At 44.4% G+C, this 17,277-nt stretch overlaps 1 protein-coding gene and 1 long non-coding RNA gene across 2 annotated transcripts in view; both read left to right on the forward strand.

Annotated features, from left to right (window-relative positions):
* The first annotated feature begins 8,006 nt into the window (after window positions 1-8,006).
* Window positions 8,007-17,277, forward strand: part of ERGIC1 (endoplasmic reticulum-golgi intermediate compartment 1) — a 57,711-nt gene continuing 48,440 nt past the window's right edge. The window contains exon 1 of the mRNA XM_031598098.2: window positions 8,007-8,152. Within this exon, the coding sequence (XP_031453958.1) occupies window positions 8,133-8,152 (20 nt within the window). The 5' untranslated portion in view covers window positions 8,007-8,132. The remainder of the gene's footprint in view (window positions 8,153-17,277) is intronic.
* LOC149915901 (uncharacterized) lies at window positions 8,183-16,967 on the forward strand. The gene is made up of 3 exons (XR_016471473.1): window positions 8,183-8,537; window positions 9,309-11,030; window positions 13,127-16,967. It is a non-coding gene; the product is annotated as an uncharacterized LOC149915901 (long non-coding RNA).

Consider the following 17,277-nt stretch of genomic DNA (forward strand, 5'->3'; position numbering starts at 1 on the left):
CAGTGTGGGAAACTGGTGTGTACAGCTTCCCCGACAGTGGAAGGGAGCTATTCGTTAACTGTTAACCTACACTGACACAAGTCAGTGTCTCAACTTTTAGCCTTTGGTATCTACAGTTGAATGCCCACCAGTTGTCCATCTCCGTCCTTCTGGAGGAAAGTCAGAGGTTAGTTAACATCATAGCATGAATGATCTCCCATGGAGAAAACTAAGGCCAGTAGGCTGCCCACTCAGAACTGCTTAGAAAATCAGCTGCAGAACTGGGAACAGAGTGGAGGGATGTTGTCCTGTACATCAAACTAGCCATTACCCAGCCAAGAACATCTTTTGCCATGTCAGCATAAAAGGCCAATACATTTACAACAGTGTGAGTAGGTACTTGTCTGCTGTAACTCCTCTGAAGAGAAGAATGGATTGCAATCTTTTTAAGATACAGAGTTTTAAGGTCTCTGAATACCCTGTTTTCTGTGGAGTGGGGCTCCTGCTCTGAACTGTCTATGGAGGAACCTTTCCCTGCACATAGGCTGAGAGAGAAAATCTAGGAAAATTATTAGACGACTGCTAACCTTTGTGAATACCCTTATAATGTGGTTTTATTTCTTCTCGATGCTGTTCACACTACTGTCTCTAGCAAAAAACATCCACCAATATGGAAAAAGGGCAGTAGGGAAATTCCATTGAAATAAGTAGAATTGGAAACTTCTGTCCTTTTTTGCATAGGGCTGTTCCCATTATGATTTCAGAGAAGAGAGTGTGTGAGTAAGAAGAAGATGAGGAAGAGGTTGGGAAAAAAACAAATAGTCTGGGGTACACCCTCAGCGGATGGATAAAATTTGAAAATAGTTACCATAGAATGGAAACATTTGGGAAACAGAATGGAAGAAAGTGAAACACAAATACTGATAGACTCATGGTTTAATGCTGGAAAACTTGTGATGAACAGGACAGTCATCTTTGCTTATATGTTTGTTATATGTTTGTGTATATGTTAAATCTATGCTAAGAATCTAACCAAAAGGCAAAATATTGTAACATGAAACCCAACCAAATACACCAGGGTTTATTTCTTTCAGATTGAAACTGTGATAACCAAAGCCTATATAGGTTTCAGAGTCAGCACAGGCCAAAGAGTTGCCTGGGACGTTATCATTTTGGCTGCAAATGTTGTAGGCTGATATGAATTTCAGGAGAACAGAATATGAATGTTTTCTAGGCCATGTGTTATTATAGAACATCAAATACCAGTAGATTGTACATCAAGTGGTCCCAATCTGCCCTTGTCTCAAACATATTCCCTCAGGCACTAGGGTTGAAAGGGTACAGGCATCTTATTTCTCACCATAGGATGCTGCAGAGCCAAACTACATTAACATACAGCAGCTAAGATTAATGTTTGGAAGTGGCCCAGTCTCTGAGTCAGACTGATCCTTTCCGTTCATAAACTTTCAAGTGCCAGGAAAAAAGTTAAAAAATCCAATTAAAATAAAACCCGGATATCTCCACTGCAGGCTTATCATCACTTGTGAGCTGGGCAGCATTTCACTCTTCTTCTGTGAGCTGCTTGAGCAAGAATCTCGAAGTGGCCTCACAAGAGACAGGCTGAAAGGGGTCTTCTTTGTTGAGGGTGAGTATGGAGACTGAGGGGCCTGGCTTCCTTTAAAGGCTAGGAGATTTTTCTGTAAGTCTTTGTTGCTTTATTCAATTTGGTTTACTTATGTCTCCTCATGCGCACTCATTTCAAAGGGATCTTTCTCTTGAGCTTGGTTTCTAATTAACCAGCTTTCCAACATACACCTCCTGTTAGCTCCTGCCATAGCATGAAACTTCTTATTCTTACCTCTAAGCTCCTAAGTTGTACAAGCCCATCTGTATATCTGCTCTCATTTCTTCCCAATTCCCTTCTGATGATTATTTACATCCCAAGCAGGCTCTCTCTTCATTCTTTCACATCTTTCCACTCTTTTTTGTGTGTTCTGTATTTACAGCACTTTTTCTCACTATCTCCTTCAACAGTAAAAGATAACCTTTGGAGACCATCACCAATCTGGAGTCTCTCTTTGGCCAAACAGCAGATGGCTGCAGTCAGCAAGAAAGATAGATGCCAGATTGGATCCTATGACATCTGAAATTGGCCACCCAAAACTAACCCCCTCTTAATCAGAGGCCCTAACAGTGGTGTTTCAGAGATGCTGAGCCCACAGACTCCGGGTGCAATCAATATAAGGCAGAGACAGCCACCTCTGGCTTCATTCTTGCGAGGTTACGAAAACCTCTTTTTGGAAGATTTTCTCTGGCCACACCCTGACTTCTGCAACAGATTGTTTAGCACTGAGAAAACCTTCCCAATCCACTGACCATCATCGTGCTGGCAAACAACCAAAGAAGAGTGGTGAAAACATAAGTGTTAGTTGCAGGAGAGGCCACCTGCTAGCAAATCACAGAAGCAATTAAAAATCCATATTCTCATTATGACAGAAATGAAAAAGAGTAGGATTCTCTTGTCTGAAGAGTCCCACTGGGCTTATTCAGCTCCTCAAACGCTACACAATATCTGGAGGAAACCCCTGAGAAAGCTGATAAGGCAACACAGATTAGCATGCCAAAAGTAAACCGGTGAAGTGCTATTCAACATCTCACTCCAGTTCCAATGGATCCAATGATGGATGAGAATGCTAAACTGCAATACCATGACTGGGTGCCCACGGGTTGTTGCAGAAGGATTTGGCAAGTTTTCCAAGTAAGCTTCCAGTGTTTTCTTTGAAAAATTCCTCCTTGCCAAGATTTTGACTTGTTTAACTTGATCACTGCTGGATGGGGCATTGGGTGGCCCAGTGCTGTTGAATGCTTACATACACATTCCACTGAAAAGCACCATTTTCCATACATTGCTGAGCACAGAATAGCATTCCCTCTGTCTGGGCAGCCACCTGAGCTCAGCCTGACCTCACACTCAGGATGCTCAATCTGACTTCTGCAGCCCATGCTGAGAACAAACCCACCCACTCTGAGGTGACTGTTAACGCAACAAACCAGGCACTCGGCATCACCAGTCCCCACTGAGCTCTCACACTGACTCCCCACTGACACTACGCTGCTACGAGGGCTCTGGGAGAGATCCAAAATAGCACTCAGGCACCGAAGTGCAACTTGTGCAGACTGCTGGCGCCGGTGCTCCTGAGAGCAGCCCCAGAAAGCCCGGCCTCCCCTCCTGCAGCTACTCTAAGAGCCTACAAATCCTGGGGAAAGCTTCTTCTGGCGCCTAAAGGTCTGCTGCCTCTCTGTGCCCAGCAGCCTCACTGTTCTGCCTGGGCTGAATCCTCATCCCTACTTCTTGCCTAAGTCCATCCTGAAATACGGTGGGCTTTTTTGCCAGTAAGGCCTAAAGGAGACAATTTGCTTGGCATGTTGTGATTGAACATGACACCGAGGACAAGACTGAAAAGAAGGAACTCTCAGAAGTGCTTCTGTGCTTATATGTTTTTAACATTAGTAAGTCACGGACCCCAGCCCAGTATCACCAGTATCACAGTTCTACCATCACCACTGTTTCCCAGAGAAGAGCCCTAATGAGGCATCCTATTCCAGCATGACGATTCACACTCCTGGTCACAAAGTAGTTCAGCTTTATGACACTGGGAGAGAGCCCTCTCCTTTCTTCCCCTGAATGCCTGAAGTTTCTCACAGCACTCCCTGTAAGTTCAAAGGTCCATATGTGGACTTAGGAGTATGTAAAACAGAGGCGGTGGCTTATCTCCCAGGGAAATTTCCATGAAGAAGTCTGATTCAGTGTCTATGCTAAACGAGTGACTTACTTAACGCCACAAACAATCACTTTTTGGTTCCATGTCAGGGTTTCCTTGGGACATCCTCAGACAACCCCTTCTCCCAGGTATTTCCTGCTGGCTGATGCAGGCATCTCACCACTCAGTGTACTAGCCATGGGCAAAAGTCCTTAGGCTCCTACTGATTCCTTTCCCAAGTACAGGGAATTTAGGCATTTAACTCACTACAGAATATTCTTCCTTTGAATTACTGAATTATTGAATTAATTGAACTCCTTTACGTGTTAAACTTGAACTCTTTGTTAGTGATCAAAATCTCTTTGATTTTTGGCCCTCTGTTTTTGTGTTCAAAGTCCTTGATTACACTGCTTACCTCCAGTTAATGGTTAACGTGCATCCGGTTAACTCCATCGCCTTTGGCCGTGACCCTGTGCACGATTTCAGTCTCCCAAACTGCACTGGTCACTGATCAGTACAGAGGGACTGTGTGAGGCAAGGCTGACAGCAGCTGGAACTTGTCCGCAGAGTTCATTTCCACAGTGGAAAAGGAAGCAAACACAAAAACTTAGTGTTCACTGTGGCTTTGCCATAGTAAATACCTGACATGCCGAAAACTAAAGTAAACAAGCAAGCAAAGAGAAACCGTATTAAACACAGGGTACATTTTCTGGGGCTATAAAAGCTGAAGATTTCCATTAGCGTTGCCCAGTTCAGTGCTCACTCAATGTCATGGGGCAGGGAAGAGGCCGTGTGGCTGTGTGGGCCCCCTCCCAAGTACACACACACACAGTGCCTGCGGCCAGCCCTGGGATCCATAAAATGATCATGTTGTTACCTCTGTGTACTGAGCAGGAAGAAGAGAGGTTGTATCATGTTGTAAGGGAAAAACTCAGACACTCAGTGAAGAAGGAGCTTTGTATAAGTTGAACAGATACGGATTTATTCCACTGTCCATTCAAGATGCAGTCTCATAATAGATTGATAGCTATAGGATATAGGATAATGACAACCACATCCTACACTGCATGAAGACTTAAAGCTCACTTTTTTGTTCCCTGATATTTGGAAAATGCTGCCAAGAAGTAGCTTACTAAAATGCTAAGAGGAAGGGCTGAGCTTTTATTGCTGATTATACTTAGCACAGCACTTGTGTTTGAATTCTTCACCTACAGGCGCATCCTGTTCCTTCAGAAATATTTCCTCACATGCTGTTATTTATATTTTATAACTTTTTCTGTCCATTCTCTGAAATGTTTTTTCCTTTTCCTGAACGGCAGTTGTGTTCAGTGCTTCATGCAGCCAGAGTCACGCCCTGCAGAGTACAACACATAATCAAGTAAACACGCCCTGCGTAGCAATGTGCTCACTTAAATCCCAAACCCACCCTGACACAAGTGCTGCAAACATATCCTGTGAATACATGCACAATGGCAGAACGTCGCAGAGCACATACCCTGTCACACGCTGTCCCAAACAAAAAGCTACAGTTCAGCCATGAGCAAACACTGCTGTGGCAGAAGGGGCGAAGTGAATAAGCGCTGCACCTTCCTTCACAGTCACCGCACATTCCCAATTGATGAACCAAATGAAGGTGACCTAAACGATGACTGTATGCACCCTGCTTTACCCTTAGCAAACAATGCTGCTCGTGACCCAGTCACAGCACTTGCAATACGTTCCCAGCTCAGGAGTGGTAACACAAGCCAGGGGCTAATATAAAGCTCAGCCATGTGTAAGGAATCACAAACAAAACAAAAGAGGAAATCATACAAGGGCATTTTAGATGTTTTGTTGAAGTGTTATGGTGAATGGGCAAGGTCCTATTTTGCACTTTTTTGGGAACAAGGACATTTTAACAAGTTAGAGATAAAAAAAATCATCACAGATTACTATAAACTGCATTAACACGAAGTTAAAAGCAAAGAATAGCATATCACCTAGAAACCGGGAAGATTTAGGAAAACCAGAGAAACAAAATGTTACTTGTAAGAGCAAGTTTATGGGCTATCAAGATGATTCAAATAAAGCATGTGTGGGTCACTTGTTTCTAGGAAGGAGCCAGCAGGTTTTTTTCTACAAAGCATGAGTTAAGAATCCTGATAGAGTCAACTATGATCAGATCTATTTATAAGAAAGTGAACGGAAATCAGGACAATACTCCTTTTTGTGAACAGAACTGTGAGCACAGAATTAGGAATGGGGAGGTGGGGAAAGGCTGGTATTTGCTAATTTTAGAGGTGAATCTGACCTTATTCCGTAGCCTTAGGTCATCCAATTCACCCCTTTGCTTCAGTTTCTTCCCTGGTGAGAGCTCTAAAAAATTTTACTTGCTGATTTCAGAGTTGTCTCAATTAATGTTACTAATGCTACTTGAAGAGAAACAATGGATAATTTTAGGGCTGCTGTTATTAGTAAATGCTCATCTATTAGCTACATGAAAAAAGATAGATAACTTTTAAATCAGCTGTCAGTATCAGTTTATTTATTCCAGCTCTAACGATATGACAAGCACCTCGAATAAACCCAGGCTTTCAGTTCTCATTCTAATACACAACATGATCTAAGCAGCCGCACCCAGCTGGACTGAGGACAAATTCCTGTGCTTATCTCAGGCTCACTGGAAGTCTTATGTAATTAAACAATATTGTGATGAGGGTCTTATCTCAGGGCATTAACTTCTTCTTCCCTTGGCAAGGATGTAAGTGAACTGGATCGAATTGGAAAGCTGTCTTGGCGCTGCTCTGTGTCCATCAGTTTCTTCAGTTTGACCTTTCAGTTGGGAACAAAACTTCCCAATGCGAGCTTTCACTGCATTCTCAATCCTTGGGTCTGACAGAGGAATGAGTGTTCAAGTCAACCTCCCAATTTGTCTACCCTACAGGTTAAATACTTTTGTAACCACTTTAGCACTGCCTTGGCTCCTGAGTTGGTCTTTGCACAAGATGGTTAATAACAGCTAACGACACAGGGGCCTTGCCAGGAGCCCAGACTAGCACTGGGTTGTGCAACTATAACTTGATAGGCACAGTTTTGTTGCTGGTTTTTTGTTTTGTTTTGTTTTTCCACTACAGATAGACCCCCTGGCACAATTAGTTTGACCTGTTGAGAGATGAAACTGTCTTATTAGTTTCAGTGTGTTGTTCAATTCGGGAGCACAATGCACAGTGCAGCAGGGTTTGGTGGCTGACCAGTCTGCAGTGTGCTGAATGCACTTGCACAATGCAATTCGGGTAATTTAGATGTCTGAGATCAAAAAGCCAATTAGGCTTCTTTATCTGTTCCCTGGGGGCTTTTGAGGGTTCATCTCACCCCAGGACTCCTCCACTTTATTTTTAAATATCCCCATCAAGAATTAGCTCTTCCTTTGAAAGACTACGGCATTGATTAGCAGCTCTGACTGTTGGGTATTTTTCTTCTACTTATTTCAATCTGAATTATTATTTTTTTCCAAGTCTGGGTCTGGCTTCTGGGTGAAAGCGAAGAATGTAAAAATGTGGATCTCTAAGCAAGGAGATTACGACAAGAGGTGGAAGAGGAAGAAAGCTCCAGAATCAACAAGAACAGCAGTATGCTTTTCTAGGTATGTATCTAAGTATGCATATATCTAAGTATTTAGATTGCTGCTGTTTCTCTCTTTCTCTGCCTTTAGGCTGAGAAGATAAAAGCAGCTGCGTTCTACTCCTGTGTTACGATCTAACACGCAGTGTGAAGGCACCACTTCACCCTTAACGCGGCATCGGTCGCGGTTTATCTGCGGCACAAAGTCCCTGGCTGAGGCTACGATGTGCAGACGCGGAGAGAGCAGCGTGCGGTGCAGGATGACGCGTGCAGCGCTGCATTAAATCCGGCAGGGATAGAGTCAGACAAAAGCATGAATGCTTCGGGCAAAACGGCAAGACAGCAGAGCAGAGAGGCTCGGGTGATGGGGAGACGCCTCGCCTGCGAAACAGCGAGCTTTTCTTACTGTAACTCTTTGTCCTCCAATAAAAAAACGCAGAAAGCTTTTTAAAAGAAAGCCAAAGAGCCAGGCCGGCACCAAGGGGCTCATCCGGCCCCAGCGCCGTGCGCGGGCAGCGCTGCCAGCCGCTTTTCTGCTGCTGCCGGGCGGCCGCTTCGAGCCCCGCGCCCGGCACCGAAGGCGCAGCCGCCGCAGGCCTCCTCGGCTCCCGCCGCTGCCCGTAACCCGGCGGCGGAAGCGGCGGCCGGCCCGGCCGCCCAATGGGCTGAGCGCTGCGCGGCGGCGGGGCCGTCACTTCCTGGCCCTGCGGCCGGCGGCAGCGAGGCGAGAGCCGGGCCCGGGGGGCGGCGGGGCCCTCAGCCTGCCCGGCGCCCGCCGGCACCGCCAGCACCATGCCCTTTGACTTCAGGAGGTGAGTGCGGCCGGGCGGGGCTGCCCGCAAAGCCGGCCTCGCGGCCTTCGCGCCTCCCGCCCGGCCGGCAGCGCCGGTGTGCGGCGAGCCGGGCCGCAGCGCCGCGCGGGATCGGGAGGAGCGGCTGCGAGAAGTGGGTCTGGGCGTGGGAACCCGTGCGATTATCCTTATGTAATGGCGTTGTGCAAAGCAGAACGAGGCGTGAGGAGTTTCGAACGGCCCCGGGCGGCGGCGGGGAGCGGGCCTGGAGGGCGGGGTGAGGCCTGCGGGGCGCTGGGATCCGAGCGCAAGGTGTGCGCTACCGAAACGAAGCCGAGGGACCCCCGGGCTGCCGTGGGGCTGCAGCGATAACCGCGGGTTTGAGCCAGTCCCGAGGCAAAGCTGTGTAAGTGACGCCTCCCATCTGCAAATGCACTTATCTATAGGAGTCTTTTCACGAAGGCTCTACCCCAGCGTTAGGATTACATCCACGTGCACCGATCTGGGAACTGAGGTCTGTGAGGCCTCGCTTCGGGGTGCTGAGCTCACGTGTGAACAGCACGAGGCAGACATAGACCTGTTTGAGTGTGTCCAAAGGAGGGCCACAGAAATGATCCGAAGGATGGAACATCTCCCCTGGGAGGACAGGCTGAGAGCTGCAGCTGTTCAGCCTGGAGAAGAGAAGAGAAGGCTCCAGGGAGACCAGAGAGCAGCCTTTCAGTGTCTAAAGGGGGGCTGTAAGAAAGAGGGGGACAGACGGTTCGGCACGGTCTGTTGTGATGGGACAAGGGGAAATGGTTTCAAACTAAAAGATTTAGATTGGATACAAAAAAAAGGTTCTTTGTGACAAGGGTGGTGAGGCACTGGCACAGGTTGCCTAGAGAGTGGGTGGATGTTCTGTTCCTGCAGACACCTGAGGTCAGGCCGGAGGGGTCTGAGCACTGATGGAGCTGTGGGTATCCCTGTCCATTGCAGGGAGTTGGACCAAATGGCCTTTAAGGGTCCCTTCCAACTCAAATGTTTCTATGATCACCTCATGTTTTGCATGTAGGACCACTATGAGCCATGCAGAACTGTCCCTTTGATGTGGAGAAAATACCACAGTTCTGTTCTCCCGTACAAAAGCTGTGCACTGTGTTTCTGCTGTAACTCTAAACCAGGCCTCTCATTTATACAGGATGGCAGGATCTTGTATGTGATCCGTGAGGCACTGTTGAACATGGAGCAGTTGCTTCTGAATGAAAACTTGCTGAAGCTGGAAACAGCATCTGCTGAATCATGTGGGATCCGGGTCCCAGAGCACTGTTTCTTCCTTTGTATAAAGTTTGGTAGAAAAAAACTCTTCTCAGCTTTGGAGACATTCTGCCAGCTGCAAGCCCTGTTGCCGTCTGTTTTCAGGCTTGTAGAATACACGAACAATGAGGGATCCTGGGTTACGGCTGTTGCTTTGTAATAGCAGATAAAATGTTATTTCGGATGTCTTAAAAATGTAAGTTCTGTTGGGTCTCAAAATGCACATGTGGAAAGCAGCTTCACAAAGAGTAATCATCCTAAGAGAAAGCACCTGTGCTGTGCTTCAGAATGGTGTAAAATCTCAGTTAGTTTGGATTAAAGAGTTACAGAAAGGTAGAGGCATCAGTTCCCATCTGCACTTTGAAGATTCACAGGTGGAATAAGTTCTTTGTCACTGAGTTGAAGGATTAGAAATAGACATGTCAAAGCACCTACTCGTACAGTGTAAGCTTATTGAAGTTCATCTTTTCTGCGGAGATGAGACTTTAAAGGCTGCACTTGGTATAAGACAAGAACTTTATGGTACAGAGAAACTAGTGTCACATGCACCAAGCTGCTTTCCTCTTTTAGCAGCTTAAACAAAGCTCAGGAACAACATTTTTGCAAAGGTCAGAGGCAGTCTTTTGGCTTTTTTGATCACTGTGCAGTCAGTGGAACAAGATCGGTTGAGGATGGAAAGTTTTACTCTGGTAGGTTAAGAATGATGCATGCATTAAAAATTTGCAGCTACTTCCTGACAGTGATATAACATAGCACAATAGGCTTAGAGAAGGGAAGTTTCCACCTGTAGTATGTTTCTGAAGGTTTTTGTCATTTAAATGCAAGGATTTTCTGTCAGAGATTTCAACTGGATGTTCCCTTTGCGAGGTACAGTTTGGCACTCTGTCTTTACGACGCGCTTCAAAGTGTGTGTTATCCTTATGCATGATTAGAAGGTTAGATTAAAAAAAACCCACACAATTGCACTTATGTATCTTCTAGAGTCCAAAATTTAGAGTTTCCAAGTGGAAAGAAACTGTTTTTTTTCTGAAGGCTGCAGCTTTCACCAATGAAGTCCCTATTCTTCACCAATTGAAGCTGAAGAAAGCATTTCTGGCCGTTTGGCTTAATCTTTTCTATCTCATAGACTGAAGGGTTCAAGTTTGGCCCAGTTGGAGTACACAAAGTGCTTGGATCCGTTTCTTGGAAGGAGTCTCCCTGGGGCAGAGTCAGAGACGTATTGGTTGGTATTAGATGTGGAAACAGCTTGTTTTATTGCTTATGCTGTATGTTACTTTTTCTGTAAGATTTTTGTTTTCTCAGCTTATCAATGATTCTTTTTGCCAATATAAAATGCTTTTAAATTATAAATAAAATAATATTTTAACAGTAAAAGATTTCAAGTGAATAAATAATTGTTTTGTTTTGAGTGTTAGGGTGTTAATCATCCCTAGTACTTGCCCAATGCTTTTCATTTTTCGAAGCATTTCACATGCTCTAATCTCTGCAATCCTTTGATGTTAATAAGGAATCAAGTTTTTATTTTGTAGATTGGAGGCTTTGGTACAGATCTGTTCAGTGCAAGGCACGAGACATCAGCCCTCCTGCAGAGCTTCTGAATCAGTCTGTATGTACAGAAGGCCTGGTTTCTTCTCAGTTTGTAAATCATGTTGTTGCTTCTTGACTTTTTCATCAACACAGTGTTGCTTTTTGCCTTTCCTTGGTTTGGTAGCACTCATCTCAGCAAAGCTTTCATATGTATATGGGGATTTTGAGGTGCACGGGTGGAATACAGAGGGTGCTTTGCCCTTGAGTATTTAACACAGAGTGTCACTTGTTTATTTGCAGCTTCTGTAGTTGTTAAAATCATTATTAGATTAAACTGTATAGCTTGGGTAATCTTGAATGGTGATTGCAGGCCAGAAGGTTTCTCACCTGTTACGTGATCCACTCAGCAAGAAGGCTTAGCTTCACTGGAGAGCAACAGTGCTGGAGTTCAGCTTGCTCTAATGCTGAGTTTACTCAGGAGTAATGAGTGGCTTCATGTGCTGGAAATGAACATGGTGGGGATAAACCTACTGCAAGTTCAGTTGCTTTTGAATGTGATGGCTTTTCTTGGCATCTGCCTATTTGCATAACAGAGTCACTGATGGCTCTAGTGCAGTTTCTGAAACCTCTCAACTATTCTGGTAGCTGCAACTGGACTGAGACAAACTAAAATAGATGATTCCGAAATCAAGTTTTTGTTCTAACTGGAGTGATTCTCAGTTGTGCCCTGACCACTTTTTCAGCACAGAAAGCAAACATCTGCAAATCCTTATTTTTATATTCAACTAAACACTTTAGAGTTTATTTCTCACTACTAATCACAATGTTTTGATTAAGACTTCTGTTGTATTTTTCCCCTTATGCCTTGGTAGCTTAAATGAAGTACTGTTTTTCACCAGTATGCTGTACCTGGATTTTAGAGGTCAGAAGGAAGGAACCAGGCTTAGAAAGGATTTTGGTTTAAGTGCTGATTTAGAGTGGAAGTTCTTAGTGGCAGATTTATTCCCTCTGAACAGCACAATGGGGCCCACAGTCAGCTGCTCCTTTGTAAATCTGTAATAAATGATACGTTCTACATGGGTGTTCTGATTGACTGCTGAATAGAGTTCTGGTTGTTCTGGGCCATGGGCAGCTCTTTGCTTTGGTTCCCATTTGTTTGTGGTTTGTTTTTGTTTTTTTTTAAGTCCAATCATCCAGTCAGCTGAAACTGACACACTTTCAGCATTAGTGCCTTCAGGAGAGGCAGTGTGATTATGAATGTTTTTAATTTCGACCTACAAGTTGTGATGGCTAATAGGCAAACTGATGCCCGAGACAACTGGCCTGGCATGGTTGCGAAACTGGTGATAGAAACTGCTTCAGCAGCATCAGGGAGCTCTGTTTGTCCTCCTTTGATTCCCAGGCAGATTAGTGAGATCAGGCTGGCAGATAGTAGGCAATCTGCAGTCTTAGGAGAAAAATCTTTTTCAGCCCTAAGCTACCCCTTTGACAGCAGTTTCTCATGCACTTCTAAGCTTAAGAAAAATAGCTTGCTTTCAGTCTTTGGGCTTAAGAAAAGGAGCAAAGCTCTCTCATAATCCTGCCATTTTTCTTTTTGATAGATTTGTGAGGCTCACGACTTAAATGCTTTCTTGTAACACTTCAAATCTCACTTCAACTTTTAGGGGAGTTGTTCAGCTTATGTGTGAATGTTTGCCAGTTGTAAAGCAAGAATAAGTGAGATGTTAGGAAGAAGTTCTTTTCTCAGAGGGCAGTGAGGCACTGGCACTGCTGCCCACTGTGGGTGCTCAAGGCCAGGTAAGGTAGGGCCCTGGGCAACCTGATCTGAAGGGGGGCAACCAGCCTACAGCAGGAGTTGGGACTGGGTGATCTTTAAGGATCCTTCCAATCCAGCCATGCTGTGATTCCATGAAAAATGCTGAGTGACATTCTGGCACTGCCTAATGACTATCAAATGCTAGTGGAAATGTACATATTTGTTCAGGAGTTTAATTTGCAATCTCTTTGTGAAGTCTCAAGCAGCTCGGTGTTTCTCATGGGATCGTAGTGCTCTGCGTTCCATCCACCTGTGCTCCCTCTCAGCACATTGTTTAACAAGCTGTGTTACTACATAGTGGTTCATTTGGCAAAGTTACTTGCTGAACTTACTCTACAAATGAGCTGTCTCTCCTGTAGAACTGCACGCTGGTGATTGCAGCAGGTATCACCTGTTCTTGGCTGAAAGATCGTGGGGAGGACACGAAAGAAGAATAAGAAGCCACAGCCAGCTGGAACGGTTTTTCCTGGTTGGATGAGTTGTGCTTAGAGGTGTGCATGCAGCAGTATCGAGAAGGTTTGCATGTGCCCTGTACTGAGTTGTGTGTGGTCACACTCGCTTCCACAGCCACAAACCGCAGCCATTTATAGCCAGTGGCTGAAACACTGCTGTGTGCTGATTAGATAGATGCCTCTTTACACTTTGCAGGGACTGCACTTTTTTGTTTAGCTGCTTGACAGCTGCCTGCTCCTGAGCAACTGGTGGCTCTGTGAGCATGCTCCTGGCAAGCGTGTTCCACCTCAGTGTGTTGTGAAACAAGGCTTCGTGGGCTGCTGCCTTACGTAACCGTCAGAGCCGGGCTGGTGCCAGGCCGTGCCATGACTAACTGCATTTCAACAATAGCCCTTTGAGGGCACCTGAAAGATTATTCTGCAGTCATAGCAGTCAGATGGGCACACAGCAGTTGTACAGACAGAGCCTGTTGATGTCTGTGCCACAAATAACCAATTATACATAGAGTGCATGCGTGTAAATATTTCTCCTTAAGTCTCCTTAATACGTTATTTATCTTAAAATAGCTGGAGTGGAAAATTGTTCTTGAGTAAGTACAGGAGTATTAAATTCTGGCTTTGTAGGAAAGTTCTGTATTGTTCCTTCTGAACTTTAACTGTCCTGCTTTGTTCCCTCGTTGATGACACAGATGCTTTCTTCATGGCATCATACTTCGTTGCTGTGAAAATGACTGAATCACAGTAAACAGAGCTGAAGCAACGCTGTGGAGGGAGAAGCTGTGGAAGTTGTTGAGCTTGTATTTTGAAGTATGCAGGAGTATTTTTTTTAGGTATGTAATTCAAATGTCAGAGGTGGTAAGAAAAGAACAGTCTTGCAATGAGGGAAGAAGTAGTGGAATCATCTGTTTTTTTTGTCTTGTATCCAAGCACAAGCTCTGAAATGTCTAGGTATTCCTGTACCAAGGCAGCTGCCTCCAGAATGGAAAATTGTTGTGCCAAAAAGCTATTAATAACAATCTAGTCGCGATCTACAGGCCTTCCTTACCCTGAAATGTTGGAGTATTTCAGTAGTGATAATGGCAAATGTACACCAGTGAAGACTGCAGCTAGATGGACTGTGTTCTGTGTTTGAATTGAATGTGTTTGGACGGTTTTTGTTTTGCCTTTTTTTTTTTTAAAGAATGTTTGCAAATGCAATAATGTATCTGGTTTAGTCCAGATAAGCCAGAAACACAGATTGCCTTTTAGTACAGGAGACATCAAAGTGCTGTGTTAACGCAGACATGCATGCAGAGCTACTAGCAGAATTCCAGGCTCTCAGGATTGCTTAGTATTTATTTAATAATCATATCCTAAGGCAGACCACTTGTTTTCTTAATTGCTGTCCGCGTCCGTAGAGCACTGTGTACTGTGAATAAAAGGCTGGAGAGCCTACTACAGGACCAGTGCTGCCAATAATGTAAATAGGACCATATTTTCAGATACGTGTGAAATCTCAGACCCTCGCTGATTCCATATCAATAAATCAAATGTGACCATTCTGCACTGGCCTCTGAATCTGGTTGCTGGAGTCTGGCATCTTGACCAGCAAGTGCTGGTCAGCTGGGTGCCAACTGCACATTGTGGGTGTATGATGGGTCTGTCAGTCACGTTTTTCTGGCAGGGTGGGATCACTATGGCTATTTCTTGACAGCTGAGTCAAAACCAGGAACTTCATCTGGAAGCCAGATGTTACTTTCGAGCTGTACTTCCTCATAAGGAGTACAATTATAAACATCTAAAAAATAGCACTAAGTTCTAGAAGTGTGTACAGAAATTCTCTCAGACTGGAACATAAATAGGAGACTGTGAACCAGTCACTTTCATGAATTCTCTTGCTGATACAGAAAAACTTGCCATGCAGTGGAGTGTGGACTGGTCTTCATGCTTTTAAGGGGAAGCCTTATGAAGATGGAGCTGTTTTCTTCACTTTATTGTTCTCCCCTTCCTCTTTCCTTTGGCAGAGGTTATTTGTCTTCAGGCAGCTCTGGGTTATGTAGAGGGGTGCAGTGCCAGTCTCAGATTCACTGTCCTGGCACAGCTGGGGCGTGCAGCGTTCAGAAGGCAGCATTCAAAAAGGAAAGGCACAATGTTCTGATGCTACATTAATCTCATTTAATCTCATTGTGTCTTGTTTGAAGATGTTCAGCAGTAACAAACGAAGTTTTAATGTTTTGTGGTTTCTAGAAACTATGAGAAAAGTATCTTTTATATTTTTCCCCTTGGATGTGTTTTAAATTTCACATAGGTGATTTCTTGGAAATTTGGGTTTTGTGGAGCTCAGGACTCAGTCTGTGGGGAGAGCTGAGGAGAAGAGGGGATGTGCTCAGGCACTGAGGCCAGCAGCACTGGGAGCAGCGGGAGCTGTGGGTCAGTGTGATGGAGCTGGGGGAGCATGGCAGGGAAGAGAAGCTCTGTTCTGAGGGGTCTTTCCTTGGGAAAGGGAGCAAAGTTCAGGACCAGGAGGCTCACAGAGGGAATGGGCGAGGGGCAGGGCTGGGGGATGCTGGGATGTGCTGGGGAGTTGCGAGGAGCTAGAACTTCTGAGCTTAAGGGGGATGGAGGCTCTGCGACAGGATGGCTGCAGTTTACTTAGGGTATTTAAGTATCTGGACAACTTAATTAGCTGGAGGAGAACCATATTTTTGATCCTGTTCCTTCTCTCTTCCCCCCCTCTTTTTCTGATCTCCAGAATACAGACATAAATTGCTTTCAGCCCAACAAAGGGCTGGGTCCCTTTAAATACCAGTCCCCTTACTTGAACATTTTTTCTTCATGACATTTTTCTTCTGTTTTGATGAAGCAAAGTATAGTTTGCTCACTTTATTAAAAATACATTTCTCTTTCATCCTTCATTTTGACACCTGCCTCACTGCCTAAAAGGAAATAAGATGCTTGCTGGCAAGATTCCACCATTGAGCTTCTGAGATTATAAATACATTCCTCTTCCTAATTACCTTTGAAATATGCTTGAGCCTAACGTTTTATTCAGGAAAAAAAAACCAACAAAAAACATGTTATACAACATGCTGCTTCATCTCTTCCATTCATCAGTGGCATCTAAAATAATTTTCACTTTTGAGGTATTTCAGCAATAGCAGTTGCTGTGTATTCCTAGGCAATAGAAAACGAAGTCCTTATGCACCAGAAGAATAAGAGTGCAAAATTTAGAGCACAGTTGACAAAAAGGTATTATGCAGAACAGGACAGTGTAGTAAAGGAGCCTGGCTGAAGGGAGAAACCAACAGGAATAGCTCCTTGAAAAGAAATCTGTATGAATGGAAGCAGGATCTATTCATTTTGTGCCCTCTTTCTGCAAGTGCTGTGGGGATTCATAGTCTTTTGTCCTAGAAGTAAATGGTTTTGTTATTTCTCTATATAAAATATTTCCTGTACCTGCTAAATAACCAGAAGCCCAGATGACATAATGCCACAGAAGCTGCTGCTGAGTGTGTTTCTTTTGGCCCCTTTCTCTAAATGTCCAGTTACTTAAATGCTGAATTATATAATGAATGACAGTCCTCTTGGCTAACCTTGTTTTCTCATTCTTAGTGCTCCTCCTAGTTTCAGAAACTTCCTCTGTTAGTTTCATTATGTTCTTGGAACTCGAATTAAGAGGGAGGAGCTGGCTGGCAAGGAAAATCATTCCCTCATTTCACTCCTTGGCCTTCAAGTGTGGAGAGTCAGCAGGTCAAAAAAAAAAAAAGAAGATACTGGAGTATTATGCTTTGAAAAATGGTGTAATGTGAGGATGAAATGTAAGTCATACAGGATTTAAGAGTTTCAGTCTTCTTGCTTCTCGCAGTATAGATAAGCTAGTTTAAAACTGCATTAGTTCTTCCTTGTCCAGCCCTTTGTGTACCAGAACTGGCTCCAAGTAGTTCAGGATTAAACACTTTCCAGAGTGATTTTGAAGCCTTGTGTGTTTGTGCATCAAAGCTCAACTTCTGCAGTATTTGTGTTAATGCCCCATTGTGTGCAAATGAGGACTAGGTGATTACTTAATGTTGTTTGTGTAT

The sequence above is a fragment of the Phasianus colchicus genome, chromosome 15, assembly GCF_987193195.1.
Source record: "Phasianus colchicus chromosome 15, bPhaCol1.hap1.1, whole genome shotgun sequence".
Classification (NCBI taxonomy): Eukaryota; Metazoa; Chordata; class Aves; order Galliformes; family Phasianidae; genus Phasianus; species Phasianus colchicus.